This window comes from Candoia aspera, chromosome 7 (genome assembly GCF_035149785.1).
Source record: "Candoia aspera isolate rCanAsp1 chromosome 7, rCanAsp1.hap2, whole genome shotgun sequence".
NCBI lineage: Eukaryota > Metazoa > Chordata > Lepidosauria > Squamata > Boidae > Candoia > Candoia aspera.
This window is the reverse complement of record NC_086159.1, coordinates 31,529,684-31,548,776: the sequence shown is the minus strand read 5'-3', so window position 1 is coordinate 31,548,776 and position 19,093 is coordinate 31,529,684. Positions and strand designations below refer to the sequence as shown.

The following is a 19,093-nucleotide window of genomic DNA, read 5'->3' as shown; positions in this document are numbered from 1 at the left end:
GTGTGTGTTGAGTGAGAAATGACAGTAGCAGCAAGAGAAAACAGTGGGAGGTTTACCAGTGGAAGATACTGAATCTCCATAATGTCTTTCACACAAACAGAGCAATTGCACAATAATCTGGAACCACTCCTGCTTTTGTGATTGGACTGCCTAGTCAGTCCCAATGAAGATACCAATAGGGTAGTTTGTTACAAAATTTACAGGGCTTATAGGCTGCTCTGAGCAGCGGACAACTCCCTCAATGAGTAATCGGGATAAAAACCATACAATCAGTTAAACATTGGCAAGTAGAGATATTCCTACAGAAATGGGAGTGGTGAATAAAAACCAGAGACAATAATAAAAATAAGCTATAATAAAAGGAAGCTCAATCTCATGACCGAGAGGCAATAATAGGGTTGTCACAAAGGACAGTAGAACCTCAGAATGATTGTGAAAAGAGAAGAGAGTAAGAAAGAGTATTATAACCAGAGGGAGGAACTCAAATTGCCTTAATCATCTGATTAAGATGATGAGCCCAGAGAATCATCAAATGAAAGGAGCATCAATCAGATCTCACTGGAAAGGTATCTGTGGGATCTCTCCAGCAGTTTGTGAGCAACATTATTCAATACCTTCCTGCATTTCTTTGGCAAGTATACAAAAGCAGGTGGGCATTGGGAAGCATTCTTGCCATTTTTTCCCTTTCTCTCCTTGCTAACTCTGAAATCTTGCCAAGAAAACTTCAGGGACTTGTCTAGGCAGTCATCAAGTGTCAACACTGACTCAAAAGCACCAAGTATGAGGTCAGGTGCCTGCTGTTCTCCTGCAATCTTGGTTTTTTTATGTTTATTTATGTTTGACTGTCATTACATTGTTATGTAGTTTTTAACTGTTGCTATGTTTGTATGCTGCCCAGAGTCACGTCTGGGTGGCTATATAAATAGGCTAAATAATAAATAAATAAATAAATAAATAAATAAATAAATAAAATCTAAAGTATAAAACTGAAATAATTCATTCTGGTAATATTAACCCATTAAGATTGATAGTCGAACAAAACATTTGTGAAACATTTCAAACATTTTTTAATGTAACATTAGATTCTCAAATTATCTTATGTACAATGCACAAAATAATTTTCTTCTAGAGTGATTTGCTACTGGGTAGAGTATTCAGGTAAGTTGCCATTAAGATGAGAACTCACACAACTAAGAATGATTTCTTTTATAATCAAAAGCTCTTCTTTTTTTCAACTGAAAAAGCAAAGCAGCAGCTAGTCACCCTTGCAAGACAGGCCCTGTTGAAACTGTATGGATTAGCTTTGGGGTGTATATGGCAAGGAACCTACAGCTGGATTTACATCAAAGATGCTTTATTAACCTGCCAAGATATACTACTGGTATTGTCTAAATTTCAGAATGTAGGAGGCAGAGTAGGAGGCAAGAGAGCTCTAGCCAAAATAGAAACAACATATATTACATCTGCCCCAGCACAATTTCAGGCATCATAACAGTGTTCTCTCCAGCCTTTCCCCCTGTTGAATTAATATGATATCTGCATATCCTTAAGCCACCACAGAACAGATACTTAATACTTCCAGTGCTATAGGATATTCAGAACTGACTTTGACCTTGTCAGTTAGAAGGACCAAGAATAACTTTTTATGACTCAGTAAGCAGAGATCTTTCTTGCACCCCTGCAGGTACACAAGAACTACAGGTTGAAAAAAGAAACTAGGAACTTGGGCAAAATAATAAATGTGGATTACAGCAGATTTACTATTCACCAGATTATTAAGAGAAGCAATGCAACTTCATAATTTAAAATATTGCAATGATGAACAGACTTGTCACAAAAGTAGAAAATATATTGCACAACTGTCAGGTGTTGTTATATCTGATTTAGGAGCTGCTCAAATTCCAATGACTCAATTATTCAAGTAGTACACAAATCATATCAATCAAGTAATCAAACAATCAATCAAGTCTGATAGCCATGGCTAATTATTAATTACATGCAGGTGAGTGCTTGAAATTTCATATAGTTATGTGGGCAGCCTGACAGATAATGGAAAAAATATTCTCTCTATCCTCTACATCCAGAATAGAAACCTTGGAAAGGTAAAATGAAAAACACTGTTCTTGTATCCAAAACAGTAATAGCGTTCATGACTATCTTCTTCTAGGTACCGACATTCTGGTAAACAAGCTAGTAATTTGGGAACTATTATTTTTTGAGGCTGAACTAGCGTATCTTAAATGGAAAAATGTGCAACAAATATGAATTACTAATAGTGGCCTATTTTGTTCTTCCATCTGACATGATGAGGGTCCCAGTTGAGAATAGCAGGGGCCTATGTTAATGCACAAAACTTCCCAAGCTGGGTTTGGTTAGGGGCTGAATTCAATTCAGTGTATTTATATCCCCACTTGCACCTAATTATGGTGCAAGCACACCCTGGGAACATCTTTTTTCTGTTGTGTCCCCACAACGTTGCCTTCATCTCATCCCTGTGTTCCCAGACAGTATGAGAGAAAAGGATGGATCATCCTAAATTGTATCAGTATTATAGCCTCTCTAAGGGCAGCTTATAGGCCACTCCCAACACAACTGATTCTATAGCTCCCCCTGGAGCTATCAACAGATAACTTCAAGCAGTTTATTTTTTCCCATTCTTTTTGTAAACAGTAGGGAAAAACCAAGCCAAAGTTAAGAATGTTTTTTCTTTAATTTCTGCAAAAGAGTCTGGCATGAGCTTGACTCTATTCCATAAAAATGCATACAGATGAATATGCAAGAAGAGAGAAACAGAAAGAGATCTCGCTTTGTTTTCTTTTGGGGAATTATGATCTTTATGAACTTTGTCACATTTTCAGATTCATTCATTATTCAGAATAATTCAAACATGTTCCATGAATAATCCTCGGCCTGTTGTTTAGCTGTGGGAAAAGATCTTGCAAATACTTATTTTGTGAAATGCAAAGTGATTTGGTTAAATGTTTGGCTGTATGGTTTTTAATCTTGGTGGTCTTTCCTATTCCAGCACAACTGGAAGACACCAAGATGGGGAAGGCTGACTGAGGTTCTCATGAAGGATTGTGGGTTGTAAAGCAAGGTGCTTAAATTAGCTTGTCAGTCCCTTCTTGGTTTGACACTATCAACAGTGGTGTATGCCTGCTTTTCTCAAATTGCTGTTCTTTGGATTGGCTACAGTCCTCATGCTAGCAGGAGATAATGGAAGTTGTTCTTTAACACATCCAGAAGATATCGAATTGGGGATTATGCAATAGAACTAAGCAGTTTTCAGCTACTGAGTCACAACTATCTGCTGGGAACAAGAATAAGAGAATAGCTGATTGCTACATGAAGAGCTTTTCTGGATAAGGCCAAATTTCAGTCTAATCCAGCACTTTTATTTCCTACAGAGAGTAACCATGGCTATGGGCTAAGTAGAGCAGGGAAGCAAAAGTGCTCTCTTTTGTTGAACCCCAGCAACCCGTATTCAGAAGCATAGACTAGGTTTACCCATTGTGCCAAGCCATTGTTTACATGATTTCTTGGAAAAAAAACACAATTAGTTGGCTTCACACAAAGCCATAATAAATAGTGTTTAAAAATAACAGTAGTTCGATTGACACAAACTGCTAAGCCAAAACCCAACAAATAAGATTACTGGTATGCGAACCAGGTCATTCTATGTCTCAATTTGGACGTTCAAGCTACCCATTATGATGAATAGTATATGAACGTCAATATTCACCTGCTTAATTTTCTGTTGAGCAGGTTTAATAAAGCAAGTCAAATAGTATGTAGATTTAAAGTTCATTTACTTGGTTATCCTAGCCATCAATTACCTTTGGCTAAACAAGATGAAATCTTCAGAATAAGTTCTTGAGTCCATAGTCTTTACTGAACTCCCAGCTCAGTAACCCAATTATGAGCACACAATGATGAAGAAGAGGAAGAGGAAGAAAAAACTGTGGAGAACTTTGAAATTTGGAGGTTTTGGAGTTTCTTTGAAATTAAGAAACAATCATGACTATATTCATTCATGAGAAAACAAAAGCAAAATCCATACAGAAGCATAGCCAGATGATATTTTTATTAATACAGAAGTATATGCAAGTTTTCACGTTTTTCTTCCAACAGATGTTATAAAAAAAAAACCCGCCCCAAACTCCATAGTGGGGAAAAAATTCAAAACATAGCAGTGGATGTTTAAAGCCATGCTTTAAAGGCACAATGTGACTCCTGAAATGGAAGTAGTGCCCTGAGTGTGGTCAATTTAAGTGAGTTCAGCTTGACAGTATACCAAATAATAACAGGCAAAGGAAATAGCAGCTTCCTTCCACCTCTTTTCAACTGATTCAGTGGCCATGTGTTAATCTCAGGATGCTGGCATTTGCCCACTTTGCACCCTCTGGGATTGGATCAACTCATATACAGAAACACACAGAGAGAGCAGTACTCATAGCACACGTGGATGGTGGTAGAATATGCGCAAGCCCAATGCTCACGTGTGCATGCAAGATTTTTATATGAGGAAGTAGGCATATATGGCATACTGATGGCATGCTGGTCCACAGAACAGTAAGAAGTTCACATTTTACAGTTTGAAGATACTGGCTGCATCTACCTCTATCTCTATCTCTCTAAGATGTGCTATTAAATAATTATTCTACCTTAATAGTCTTGGTGTCTTCAGAAGGTGAGACTGGACTATTTCATGCCTAAATCTTTTGATTTGATGCTTTTGTTCTTACAGCTACAAATAAACTTTTCTGATCTAGGTTAGTCCAACTTTCTGTTTATTAAACTACTTAAGTTCTTGCTCTGGCCTATCAAGCACATATACTTGCATGGTGTTTGTGTATTTTGCATAAAGGGCAAGTCTTCCCTTTCAATTACTCTTCTATTTTCTTTCAGGAATGAGGCACACTGGGGTGCAAATACAATTGTGAAAAGCCATTTTTATTTATGAAAGCAAATACTTGGGATAATTATTTTGAGGCATTTCTCCAGCATGAGTAGTATACCACATTTTTAATTGCTACTTTTATATTCTTGCTGTTTTATACATTTAATAAAATTCACTTGGTTAACTAGACCCCAGAGTTCCTGGGGTTTTCATGTCTGTATCAAGATGAGAAGTGCAAGTTTGGTTATGGACTGTGCCAGGCTTTTGATTCGATCTGTGGTAATCATAATTCCCAAGACTGAGGTTCCTTGGTTATCATTACTGTTAAAGATGCATGTTTGCACTTTACTTTGCCCACTCAGGAAGTTAGGCAATTGGATTCATCTAGGTCCTTGGAAATTATGTGAAGAAAAGAACCACATTGCTGACTAAGACTGAAGAACCATCTAAACATCATTCTGTCTCCAGCAAAGGCTTCATGAATACATAAGCCATTCATCATGCATTTTGGGGCTTTCATTGAGAATATTATGCAGAAAGTCTTTGCTCAAAGCACAGATGCTCTGACAAAAATGAGGGCAGCATATTACAGAACTCTTCCAAGAACAGAATTGCCATAAAACAGTCACTGTTTGGTGACTTGACTTCAGTTCAGTAGGATGCATTTGCCACTAAATTAATAGTCAGAACAGCTCCTATTCAATGATGAGGAACAACTAATAACACCTTGATGTACCATACCATCTGCTACCATCCAAAGCTCCATCCCTACCAGCAATTGTCTCTCAGCAGATTAGCTTAAGGGACTGAGGGCCCCGACAGGTTATTCTATGGGGCTTATTATTAAGGCCACGGGTGGAAGTCTAAACTTACTAATATCCAAGGCTAGTAGCCCCAACCCCACAGAGAGATGCAAAAGGTATGCATTATCCCTGGACTTTACAAGAGGAAGGAAGGTAAATGCTCCACCGCCTGTGCTATAGTGAAACAAGAGGAAATAGAAGCTCTTCACATCTGCTACTAACTTAAATTAGCACAAAATCAAAGAAAAGAAGAGCAGGCCTTATTTTCAGTATGAAAAAGAATTCCTTAAACTGTTTGTTCAACAGGTTGACAGGCTTTTCCTATGAACTCAGAGAAGTTGAAATTCTCCTGGAAAATGAGGCTTTGTACCTGCTCAGTACAAAGTACAGCATCCTGGTATTCCTGGGTTGTCTCTTCCTGTAAACATGGAGGATTCTATTCTGCACAGACTGATGTACCCCAGGGCCATTCCTTCCCTCAGGCTCACTCCTATGCCCCTGCATCAGCTACAGCTTAGGGATAATTTGTCTATCAACCCAGCAGCTATTTAGGAGTTCCACATTTCCTTGCCTTCATATTGCTTACGGCACAGTGAGTAAGGTTAAGGGAAGGGGATCCTGCATACAGATAAACTAAATAATAAGTAATAGGTCAGGAAAAAGAGGAAGCGCTTGAATCATCCCAAAACCATCCCCCTGCCCCCCGGTCTCTGGAAAAATTGTCTTCCATGAAACTGGTCCCTGGTGCCAAAAAGGTTAGGAACTGCTGTTGTTCAGTACTAGCTCAATAGTACAAGCCTGACTGAACAAATAGTCAGGTTAAAGGCATTCATGACTTCTGTGTGTCCCATTGTACCCAGTGTGGCGTTCAAGGCTGACAGTGTGCTTGCCAATACATTCCCTGGCATTTAAGTTCCCTGCTTTACTTAATTTTCTTGTTAAACATTCTTTTAACTAAAAAAAAAATGAATGGAAAGCTACCACATTGCAAAGCAAAGCACCATCCTCTAACATAACCTATATTTCCTACTATGCCATTCCTACTCACATTGCACCCTGGAGACATTCTTAGAAAATAAAATTCAATCTAATATTTTATTTGCCCTGTTGCTTAATTGGAATTTTATGATTGGCTATACTTACAATGACTTATTCTAGGAACCTGCCCATAACTTGCTGTCCAAATGTGCCTACCAGCCTAAATAGGCTGGTGTATGTGTATGTATTCATGGGAGTCTATAAGGCAGTCTTTGTTTAACAACCACAATTGGGACTGGCAACTTGGTCATTAAGCAAAGTGGTCACTAAGTGAAAGCACAACTGTACTTACAGTATGATCCTTCTTCAGCTTTTCTTTGCTTTACAGATCTGCAAAGGTTGTAAATATGAGGATTGGTCATAAAATTACTTTTTCATCACCATCATAACTGCAAACGGTTGCTAAACAAGGCAGTAACTAAATGAGGACTACCCGTATACTTTCTCCTTACTTCCCTAATTATATAAAGATGTAATTTAAAGGAACTGCAGTATTCTGACTTCCCTTTGGCAAAATAGTAGAACAATCACCACCACCACATCAACTTTCTGCTGCTATCTCCCAGTTCTGTGTAATAGGACCATGCTTATCCTAGCAGTATCTACAGACTGGAAAAACTGGATCCTAAAAGAACCAAAGGCAAGATATTTAAAAATAGAAACTCATTTGTCCCTACTCAAAGTGTCTCACTTTACCATCCTTACCCTTCCCTGCCCCCAATTGCTTTGCTTTCTAATCTTGTATAAAACTAGGAGCCACTTCAGGCAACATCTTAAGAAATCATTTGGAAGTGGTGATACATCTGAGGTCCATGGAAGACATGTGAACAGGTTCTGTGGAATAGTTAAATTTGGACACATGGAAGCATGGAGATTATAAAAGTATGGTGGCAGTGAGCCAGGGGGCTATTCATCATGTGCCTTCTTGAATTTTAACAATCAGGATTAAGTTAGAATGGGAAAAGTTAGAAAAGTGTTGGAAAACTTATCTATGAAAGTATACATACAACTATGTGATTAAGTCCACCATATCTGAGCTGCAAAAATCCAGATAACCACTACATGGCAGCAGAATTTTTTTTAAAAAAATTAACTCCTGGAATGTAGTTCTAAAGGTTGTTTGGATTTTTGCCACTGAGACATGACAGTCTTACCCCAACATGCCTTCTACCCCCATGGCACAGGCATGTTTTGATAATCTTCTGGAAAAGGAAAGGAAAGGAAAGGAAAGGAAAGGAAAGGAAAGGAAAGGAAAGGAAAGGTTTATCATTATAGGATGGCACTGCCAGCTGATCTGACTTATTGTGCCCTTCCAAACAGCAAGTTCTTTAGGAGCACAATAACGAAGGACTAGCATGTTCTATAGTGAACAGCATCACCTCAAAAATAGTAATCATTATGATGGCCTAGGCCAACACACTGCCTTGGCATCTGCTCTTGTAATGAAAGCTACGTGTAATTGAAGAAATTACACACTTTCCCCCCATTTCCCCATTGTGCCATTTCTCCCTTTCCTCTTAGATTGTTTTGGCCTCTTTTAAATTGTAAGTGGGGACCTGTCTTTACCTGTAAAAATTATGTGCAGAGATGGAGCTATATAAAGAAATAATGTAAGATAATACAGTTAACAGGACTGTGTTGCATAGGTTAAAGGATATGACTAGAGAGAAGATGGAGGGTAGCTAATCAGGTTGGCTCAGTAATCTGGAACAGCAAGTAACCAAAGCTGGGCTGTTATTAGCAGTATTCTGAAATACAGATCCAGCAGAAGCCTTTGTCTCTTAACTTGAACCTATTTATTCAAATGGGACAATGTAGCCATGTCCAGTTGTTTGTTTCCCATCTATGTGCAATTGGCTACTCTCTGTGGGAAAAACTTCATTCATGCGCCATCCAAAAATTAAATGGGAATTTTAGTAAGACGGTGAGAACACTGCTACTCTAATCATGTTCCCACAGAGTGTTCAGATGTTTCTATTGCTTCCTGGGGTATCTTAGGAACCCCAGAGAGAATGATCTGCTCAGAGCAGAGAGCTCTGAGATATATGTCACATGACTTTAACGACACTGGAACTTCTTAGTACTCTGAAGAACAATGCATAAATAGTTAAGAGTACACTTAATATACATTTTTTTCCTAAAACCAAAGACAAAGAGCTCTTTCATAAACGGCTTCAAGCTATTTTTAAATGTGACAAACAGTATAAATAGATTAAATAAAATGCATAAATAAAAATAATTTTTAAAGAGAGGAAATGTCATGGATTCTAAGGATGGAACAGATAAAAGACAGCACACAATGATCTTGTGAATCAGTTCGAAGTTTTTCTTTATTTGTAACATCTCAATGATAGAAAAGGTTTAGTTTTCTTTCAGCCATGCGAGACTAACTACGCAAACAGGATTCAGCTAAAGCAGGGTTTTTCAACCTGTCTTCAGTGGAACTCTAGGGTTCCACAAGAGGCTAAGGATAAAAAAAAAATCCCTTGAATGCAGACGCCAGGGTCACCTGTCACGATTTTTCTAAGGTACAGCAGAAAGGGCAGAGTTCGTTCTCCCACAAAAACATGACACACCCCATTTTGTGGATCAGGGGCTCTGGGGGAATTTAAGTTTTAACCTGACAGATTCTGCAGCTTGAAAAAGTTTGAAATCCTCTGAGCTAAAACATACTGACTAATCCTTCCAGCTTCCTGCTTCTGACTTCAAAAGAGGATGGAATGAAGCCAACTGAGTTTCAGCCTATTTGCTTTACCATTTGGAGACTAACTATCTCCCTGCCTGATATAATGTTTCTGCTACTATATTAGTATGCCTATTTTTAGTGTTGTGATTATTATTAAATTGCCCCAAGAGTTAATCAAGGGCTTTAATTAAAAATTAGCTGACAACCTCTCATGGCTAGCTAGGGAACTTCAATCATCTTGTTGGGCCTTTGGATCCCCTTCTTCCTCTCTGGATATCTATGCCAGATAGGCAAATCCCATATTACATTGTCTTCCTCTCCACATAGCAACCTCTATGCTGACTAAACATGGGTGATCTTGAATCACCCAGGAACCTGCATTTCTTCAGTAACCTGAAGTTGCTTAATCCTATTTTTGCTTGCTAACCATCGTCCCTCCTTCTCTGAGCTCAACAACTCTCCTCCTGCCAGCCCATTTCAATTTCCTCTCTCCTTCTCTGGCAAACCATGTTGTGTGAAAGAAAAAAAAACTTTTGTAGTCAGTTGCTCATGATGTGCTGCAGAGTCAGTGCCATTGATTGGGACCTCCAACAATAATCTTTAATCATCTATTAAAAGCTCTATAGATTTGGAATAATCCAAAAACACCTTTTAATACTGCTAACAATTCGGGAGTTTTAGATGCTGCTAATGCATTGGGGCCAAATGGTGGAATCAACATGGTTTAATTGAATTTATTTATTTTGTCTCTTTCTCTACCAGGGTTTCTCTAGCAGGGTTCCATGGAACCCTAGGTTTCCATGAGAGGTCACTAGGGGTTCCCTGGGAGATCACGATTTATTTTAAAAATTATTTCAAATTCAGGCAAGTTGACATTAAAGAGGTAAGTTTCATTCTTTATTTTTACTTTAAGAACACTGTTAATGCATATAGACAGGCCTACACACGGAACAAATATAATACTTTTGTAACTTGTGGCCTATATTTGAGCCTGAATGTGCAGGAGTTCCCCAAGGCCTGAAAAATATTTCAAAGGTTCCTCCAGAGTCAAAAGTTTGAGAAAGGCTGTCCTATACCATAATGATGCATACATTTCTTAAAAATATTCTTGGGCAAGACTTCCTGAAGGAAATGAAAGCTCTAGGGAGCACTGAAAAAAAACTACTGAGCTCCATGGTTCACTGATTTCTCACTGAAGCAGCATTTGAATCACTATTCTCTGGTTAAACACCCACTGCCTCTCTCTTCCTTTTGTTGCTCAACTGTGATGAAGAACAGAAGCTGTTACGACACTGCCAGTTCTCACCCAGGCCTCTACTAGGATCGTCCAATTCACCAATGTTAATGGACCAAAGCAGGCGCCCCCATCCCAACACCACCTGCCATCATCCCAGCCTCTGCTACGACCGGCTGATCAAACAATGCTTGAGCTGCAAACACATGAAAAGAGGCACCAGGAAGGAGACAAGTAAGGAAAATATAAAACCCCAGGCTTGAAAGTGCGGGGTGGAAGTGGGGGTCTGAAGGTCGGCTGGATTGGATTCTGTGTCAGCAAGAAGAGAGTCCACTGGTAGAGAATGATGTACGAGGATGGGAAAAAAAGGCAAGAGCCCAGTTCTGCTCCTAAGAAGGCAATTCTCACCTTATTAGTCTATTAAGTATAAACTCATTTGCAAAACAGAGAAGTATTTGATTGATTGAACTTCTTGTTACAAAGAATCCTCAGATAGTTTACAAACTCTGAAAATATTTTAAAATAAAAATGGAATTAAAAAATGGAGGTATAAATGTCAGGATAAAAACAATCCATGAAAAGTTAAACAGGAGGAGGAATTAATGGCTGGGGAAAGCTGACAAAAAGAGATGAATTTTTGAAATATGCCTAAAACATGTCAGCAGTGGGGCACTGCATACCTCAGAGGAGAGGTATTTTCGTAGGGCAGGTGCCACCTCTTCTAGTAAAACAGTCAAGTGAAGGTTTACAGCCTGAGGTTATTGTTCAAAAGCTATGAGAGTAATAGGGTCAGATGCACATGGATATTTACTCGACATGATTTGCTTTACATGTATAACTCATCTACAAGGATTCATAAAAATGTATAGCTCCTGAACATGGACTCTGTCTTAGAGGAATTATATGCTATGGAGGTTCTCAGGCCAGCACCATGCATTGTTTAAGAGATCAGAATTGCAATAAATAGGTATACTGCTTCTTCCAAGTCTTATATAAGCTGAATGGGTTAATGACATGTTCTTTTTTTAAGGCCTCTACTTCTTGGGCGGGAGGATGCATTTGAAATTTGGGAGAATATCATGGGCACTTTCACAAAAGATGGTTATTGAACGTGGACATGGCCAATCATAACATATCGATTTACTAGAAGACATACTGAAGTTATGCTTCATTGCCTTCTTAGCCTCTTAGGAAGCTACCACCTCAGGTCTTTTTTGTGTCTCTTTGCCCCCTCCTGCTTGCTTAAGAATGCCTCTGGGATTTATGTAGTGCCCAGAAACATTGAAGCATAGATAATATTTATGGCCAGTGTTTAGATGATAAGGATGAGGATGATTTTGTTTAAAAGACCTAAAAATAACATCAGTATCATTGGGCATATCCTGTTATGGCCCCAGGCTCCAATACCTCAAGGTAGGGTTGTCAAAGACCCCTCCTGTAATCTAATGCCAGCAGCAAAAAGCAGCCTTCCCCAATTGGCACATCATCTACTGGCCAACACGAGAAAAAGCAGACTGGGGTATAGATAATACTGAGCTGGCTAGTCTATCTTGCTCTACAGCAGACTCCTCCTTGAGGCAGGATGGAAGGGAGTTGCTGGAGGAGTCTTCAGCTGGGATTGTACAGGAGCCCATTCCTTTATGTGCTCTGGTTTCCAGCATTCCAAGAAGAGTACCATCATGTAGTGGCAGAGCCTAATCCCCAGCAACCCCATGAAATGGAAACAGTTAGTGGGGAAAGTTCTGCAAGAGTCAAGGGTGTGATAGTGGATTATTAGTGAATGCACTTGAGACTCATATGTTGGATTCTCACCACAGGCCTGACTAAGCTAGAATAGAATTGTGCAGTTGTGAATTAGCAGGTTGTAGAAAACTCAGTCATTGTCCTAGTGTATTGTGTGACTTAGGCCATAATATGAAATCATAATATGGTTTATCTTGGGGGGGGGAGGGGATGCAAACTGTTAGAGGAATGCAGAAGTTGTGTTTGGTTAACCTGGGATTAGGCTTAAACATATTATGTAACTCCAGTAAAAGAATCTATAAGCAATGGTGGGTAGACTTCAGGTTTGCAGCATCTGCTTGCTGTTTTACTAGAATAGATGCAAATGGTGCAAATCCCGGTTCAGATTTGTTTAAAATCTGTTTCCCTTCTACAGTGTGTGGGTTTCCTTCCATTTTGAATTGTACATAAAAGGGCAAACATGTGTTTCCCTCTCACCCTAGCTGTCATGTGTTTGCTGCATTTTATAGGCTTCCATTTCAGGAGTTTGGTTTATGGTCACTCTCTGGGAGTGCAGAAAATAATTTGGGGTGGTACAAAATTCAGCAAGTTGACAACTTCCTCTTTCATTTTTAGCAAAGGCAGTTTATCCCTCTTTCATTAGTGAAGATATGTGTGCAAGTATTTGTAATGAACTCTCAGGTTAATTTTAGAAGGCAGCTGATGCTAACAGAGCAGAGTTTTAGCATCCTTTTAGTTCGTTCCTCTTCCCTTCAATAAAGAGGAAGAAATCATGCAAATATATCTAATTTAACTCTCTTCTTGTTCAGAATTATAATTTTAGTAGTAAAATATATATTCTATACATAGCCCTTAATGTTTTATCTCTTTGAAACAAAGGGCCATCTTTCTTTTTTCCCCCCTATCACTTTCTTCACCTAAAACACAGTGCTTCCAATTAAAATTAATACATAAATGCAATATGGCCTAAGTTGCTTAAACTGTAGTTCAGTGAGTTGCCTAGGTTCACACTATACATTGTACCACACATTAATCACAAAAGATTTTGCAGTAGTTAGGCCTAGGCTTTCACATTTATTTCCAAGGAAGCTGCTTTTGGAGTCTTGCCCTCCAGACAGGCAGTCGGCAGGATGTGGTTTAAAAAAAAATCAAGATAGCGTCCACGAGGGTGCGATTGAAGCTCTACCTGCTTTTTGATGTGCTGCATGGGTGTTGGGCATTTGTTGAATACTGCCAGATAGAAGGGCTGGGAATAAAATGTTCTAAAACAAAGGTTTTAATTTTCACCAGGTGACATTCCCTGTATAAGTGGAAAATTAATAGTTTTTCTATCTAGCAAGTAATGGTATTTAAATATTTAGGCATTTATTTTTAGTCTTCTATTTCCTGGACAGCAAATTTGAGGGGTCACAGCCTGAGCTCAAAAAGTTATGAGTGCAATTGTAAGATTTGCTAGCTGCAACAAGAACATACTGTATGACTACTTGCAGCCACCCACATCTTTAATCTTAAGGTGCTGAGCTTGCTTTTTGATTTATTTGTTTATTTATGACCTTATTCAATCTATTGTGTTTTTAAGTAAATCAGTCTAAGTTCATCAGAAACATTATGAGTGTCCTACTCAACTCCAAATACTCCTCTGTAGCAGCCAAAATGCAAATCTATGGCATGATATATTAACTAAAACAGGCTTTCTGGGGTGAATCACTGGCCTAGTTCACTTTTGCTGATAAGTTTATTTTTAACTGGAAGAAAACCACAGCCAATGATTTGTCCTTCTGCATCTTTCATTCCTAATATCTCTTGGAATTGATAAATCCATGGAAATAGTTAAGTAGAGAATCCTTGATCTGGATATACAGAACAACAGGTTTAACATTCCATCACATTGTTTCCAGGACCTCCTTTATAGCCCTTCCATGACCACCATCTTTGAAGGATTACATCTGCTGCACATAGAAAAGTACTGTTTTTGAGGTTTAATGCTTTAACAGAGGGGAGATACGAAACATTTCAGCTCTGTTTTGATAGCACAATTGAATCATTAGCACATGTCTTACTTCATTGCCCCTTTTACTGAGCTTGGCATGCCACCAACCAAAATGGAACCATTTTCTTCACTTCAAAAGAAGAAACATCTCTGTTAAGATGACCCATTTACAGCTGTTGTTTCCCTCCACAGCTACTATGCTTGGAACAACCTCCATTCCAACCCAACCAACGCAATTTCATATTGCAAACCAGAATTGTTCAGCTTTAATATTTGGTTTCTGTGCTTTTGTGGGGCTTGTAATCATCATGGCAATGTTATGGCTTGTAATCTTGAAACAAAGAAGGAAGAGAATGAGAAAAACTGGAATCAAAAATTCCAAAGGTAGGTATTAACAACACTTCAGATAATAGGTTTGAATCCACTTAATCTCATCTAGCCGAACTCTTTCCAAGCTGGTATACTCCAGATCGGTTGGATTATGGGAACTTCAGTCTATCACATCTTAAATGCACCATGTTGAGAAAGGTTGATCTAGTCTAGTCTCATACACAATTAAGCAACGTGTGAACCAAATGACTGTTTTCTTGCTCTTGCTTTACACATGTTCTAAATGAAAAAGAAGAGGGATCCAGAGAGATCCCTCTCTGGAGATGCTGAACTACATTGGTAAATTTCAGGTCTGCAAGAATTTTTTTTAAGTAGACTGCTGAGATTCACTATACAGGAATCTTTTCCTAACCACACTTACACCAATATGATGAAATATGAGTCATGACATCATGATGCAAGCTCCACCCTTTCGTACTTCTGTCATTATATTACACACAAGTATGTAAAGGGCAGGCATTGTGTCACACATCACAATGTATGCTTCATCACTTTCCCCCTTTTGTCCCCTTCCTGGGGAAGCCTACAATCCACCCGTTGGAGCCAACTTCAAAAGAGGGGCTAAGGTGAACTTCAGCACATCCTCACATATATGTTCAGGTACAGAACTAAGATTATATGCCTTTTTATATAAAATCTACTCTTCTTTTCCCCTGCATTCTTGTTTAACAGTTATATTGGGGATGTTTTAGCTATTGCCACAGGGACCATAAAAATGTTATCACTGTAAACAGTGGGAAATAAAAACCCTTATTGATCTACTACAAGTTATCTACCAAATTAGCAGAAGATTATGGGGTTTTTTTCTGCCTGTTTCTGTCTTACATCTCTTTTTAAAATTTATATTCATGTTTGCGATTTACTAATTAATATTATTATTGTCTATTCATCCAACAAGTATCAATCTTTAGATTAGGCATTTTTTATTGTTTGGGTTCTAATCTCATCTAGGAATTATGGAGGTGTCATTGTGGTATGTAGGAAGTTCCAAGCAAGCTGGTTGGTGGTGTCAAGTCCAGGGAATTTAAAACTTCCAAATATTTGGTGAATTCCTTTGGTATGGCTCCAAGTGCTCCAATTACTATTGGTATTAGAGTCTTCCAGATCTTTGAACTTCAATGTGCAAATCTCAATGTTTTGTTACTTTTTCTCTTTGTTTTTCATCAATGCTACTATCTCCTGGCATTTCTACATCTATGAACCACACTTTTTTATTTTCAATAATAGTAATTCTGATGTGCTGTGTCTGTTGGTTTAAATTTTAAAATCTCACATGATCTTGACCTCATTTTTAAAGACTTTTTCAAGCATGTGGTCTCAGTATTTTTTGTTAAGAGTAAAGCCAAATTTTTTACATAAATTCCTAACATGGCATTGCTTAAATTCAGTTGGGCAATTTTGCTACAGCCAGTAATAAGGTGATCAACAGTTTCATTTTTGATCTTACATAAATCAGCATTTGTTATCATTTGAAATATGTTTGGTTTTGGTTTTGATTATGTTCATTTGCATAGCTGTTCTTGTGCTATCATTATTCCTTCAGTTTGTTTTTAAGAATTTCAGTTTTCCAGCAAATTTTAATTTGATTTTCCTTTAATATTATATTTTGTTATTATTATTAGAAAATGGGAACTGCACTAGTCTTCTTGCCAATGAAGCTCATACAAGCCACGACTGCAGACCAGAAGACTATGACCCTGGACAGCTTCGATGCCCACATTTAAATGGCGTTACAAAGACTCCCCAAGATGATGTCTTAAAGGAGAATATGCCCTGCGTTGCTTTCACAAGAAGTCAGGACTTTGAAGTGATTCCCTTGTGTCCCCATGATGAAAAACGCAACTCCCCATTTCCACTGCCAGCAACTGAACTTGGAGCAACTGTGCTGGTGACTACTAAGACAATCCAGGAGAACATCCTCAGTGAGGAGCTGCCATAATAATTGCTTTAAAGGGGCTTGGGCTAGTAGATGCTATCTCTCAATCATTATATGGCTCATGATTGGAGGCAGGCCAATTCACCTTGGTGTAGAAGTTTGTTTTATTGTAACTATAGTTTGGAAAATAACAAGCTTTACTTCTAATGAAGTCATCATTTCAGTTTCCAAAAAGTCCAGCTATGACTATGGTGAAACAAGAGGACATATTAGGGCATATCACATCCAATACATCCAGATCAGAGAACCTACGAAAGAGGTTCAGTTATTTTCTTAACTTCAGTTACTTTCAAGGGAGTAGAATAATCTTGCCTTAATTTCTGCATCCTGAAATGCACCCAGTAAGATGCTTATAAGCTACTATATGTGCTATAGTTAAGAATGAAAACTTATAAATGAAATAAGAAAAAAAATAGAGTAAAAGTTTAAGTGAAACAATTTTAATCACTAAGAGACACATTTAAGTTATTGCATTTTTTAGGTGTAACATATGAGAAAGCCAGTTTGGTGTGGTGGTTAAGGGATCAGGCTAGAACCTGGAAGATTGTGAGTTCTACTCCGGCTTTAGGCACAAAGCCAGCTGAGTGACTTTGGGCTAGTCACTTTCTCTCAGCCCTAGAAAGGAGGCAATGGCAAACCACCTCTGAAAAACCTTGCCAAGAAAACTGCAGAACCAGTCCAGGCAGTCACCAGGAGTCAAACTGACTTAAAGGCACAACACAACCAAACAAACAATGTTAATGGCAAGTGGTAAGTAAACTTGTTCTGAAGCACTTGATAAATTGGTCAGGATGAACCTCTTTTAAAACTACTGTCTAAACCATCGTATCTCATTGTGATTATGTTTTTAAATTATTCTAAGGTGTCCCTCATATTGTAATAATGTATTCTTACCAATTAAATAATGTATTCACCTGGCCAAGTGTGCAGACCAATAAATAGATGTCCTGTAATTTTCAATGTATTTTGGATCTCGCTGTTCATGGAACTATTGATAAGTATTATTTATTTTACTCAATTTAAGATCTGCCTGATTCCAAACCAACTCTTGAGCAGCTCACAATATAGTGAACAATAAAACATAATATTGTACAAAACAAATAAACAAGATGGGATCTGGTTGCTCAATACAAAAGCATATGCAAGAACACATCCAACAAGGGGCTCCATCAACCCTAACCCAAGTGCTGGGAGAACAACCAGGTCCTTGAGGCCTTCTGGAACACCAACAGAGTGGGAGGCACACGATAGGTAGAATTCAGAGTATGGGGATGAAAATCATTAGGCTTGATCACCTGGAATTATAGTCATCAGGACCAATGGTTTATAATTGTATCTGCAGTGCAAAGCTGTTATTTTACCAAGTGAAACGAGTGTTTTTCACAGCAAAATTTAACAGGAAGCAGATGACGTGATCAGATACAGGAGAGAGTTGCATTGCGCTTCTTTAAAAAAATGTATAAATACATATCCTGTGAGAAAACATGGTACCCCCAAAGGGGAAGTTTATTACAAGATATGCAAAAATTTTTTTTAAGACAATAAACTTACTTTTAACTTTAATAATTTTTTAAACTTACCTTTAACTTTAATAAACTTACCTTTAATTTGTCTTTAAAAATCTTGTACAACTCTGACCAGGAATCAGCCAGTATCAGCCCCATAGGTGTGCATTATCAAATATATTCTCTCATCTCTTGTAATAGTTTTCTTCCCATCTCTAAATGAATCTGGAAAAGAACTACAGACAGTGAAATTCCAGGTGTGCAGATATATAGTTGTTGGTGTGTACTTAAAGTACCTGGATAGCCATCAATATGTTGCCTTTGGACATCTGATGCATACACAGTAATCCTTACACTTGATGGTCTGCTAATTCACTCCCAGAAATATTAACATTCATTAAAAAAACCCTTTGCTTTATTTTCTCACCATCCTGCCAGTACGGGGGCTAGGGTATGTGCATGCATGTATTCTCTATGGCAGGGAGCTGAATGTGTTAACAGCTGCACTCACAAATTGGTTTAAGTTTCCAAAAGCATTTTTTTCAGTTCCCTTTCATGAGGTGCCTCTTTAAAACAGAGTCTCTATTAGTCATCTAACAATATGATACAAATGTGTGCTTGGCTGGCAGATGCAGAATTGGTTTGTGCAGGGAGATGATTTGTAGTACAAATTGGGGAAAATCACAGTAGCCAATTTGTCGAAGGAAACTTCTACTGGGAGGAAAAAAACTGAACTATACAAAGATTGAGTACAGAGTTTATATTACAAAGATGAACAATTACTGTAGCTGTTGTTATAGCCAATTTTCTCCAACTTGAGGTCCCTCTAGGATCCCCTAGCCATCCCCTTCAAATCTGGGGAATGGAA

At 38.2% G+C, this 19,093-nt stretch overlaps 1 protein-coding gene across 1 annotated transcript; it reads left to right on the top strand.

Annotated features, from left to right (window-relative positions):
• The first annotated feature begins 10,657 nt into the window (after positions 1 to 10,657).
• LOC134501055 (uncharacterized) lies at positions 10,658 to 17,680 on the top strand. The gene is made up of 3 exons (XM_063308615.1): positions 10,658 to 10,895; positions 14,587 to 14,778; positions 16,407 to 17,680. The coding sequence occupies exons 1-3, from the start codon at positions 10,766 to 10,768 to the stop codon at positions 16,721 to 16,723; spliced, it is 639 nt and encodes a 212-aa protein (XP_063164685.1). The 5' UTR covers positions 10,658 to 10,765; the 3' UTR covers positions 16,724 to 17,680.
• Positions 17,681 to 19,093: the final 1,413 nt, after the last annotated feature.

Coding starts and splice junctions, on each gene's coding strand:
- LOC134501055 (XM_063308615.1), top strand. CDS start 10,766: ATGTTAATGGACCAAAGCAGGCGCCCCCATCCCAACACCACCTGCCAT. Junction 10,896..14,586: donor AGGCACCAGGAAGGAGACAA/GTAAGGAAAATA, acceptor TTCCCTCCACAG/CTACTATGCTTGGAACAACC. Junction 14,779..16,406: donor TGGAATCAAAAATTCCAAAG/GTAGGTATTAAC, acceptor TATTATTATTAG/AAAATGGGAACTGCACTAGT.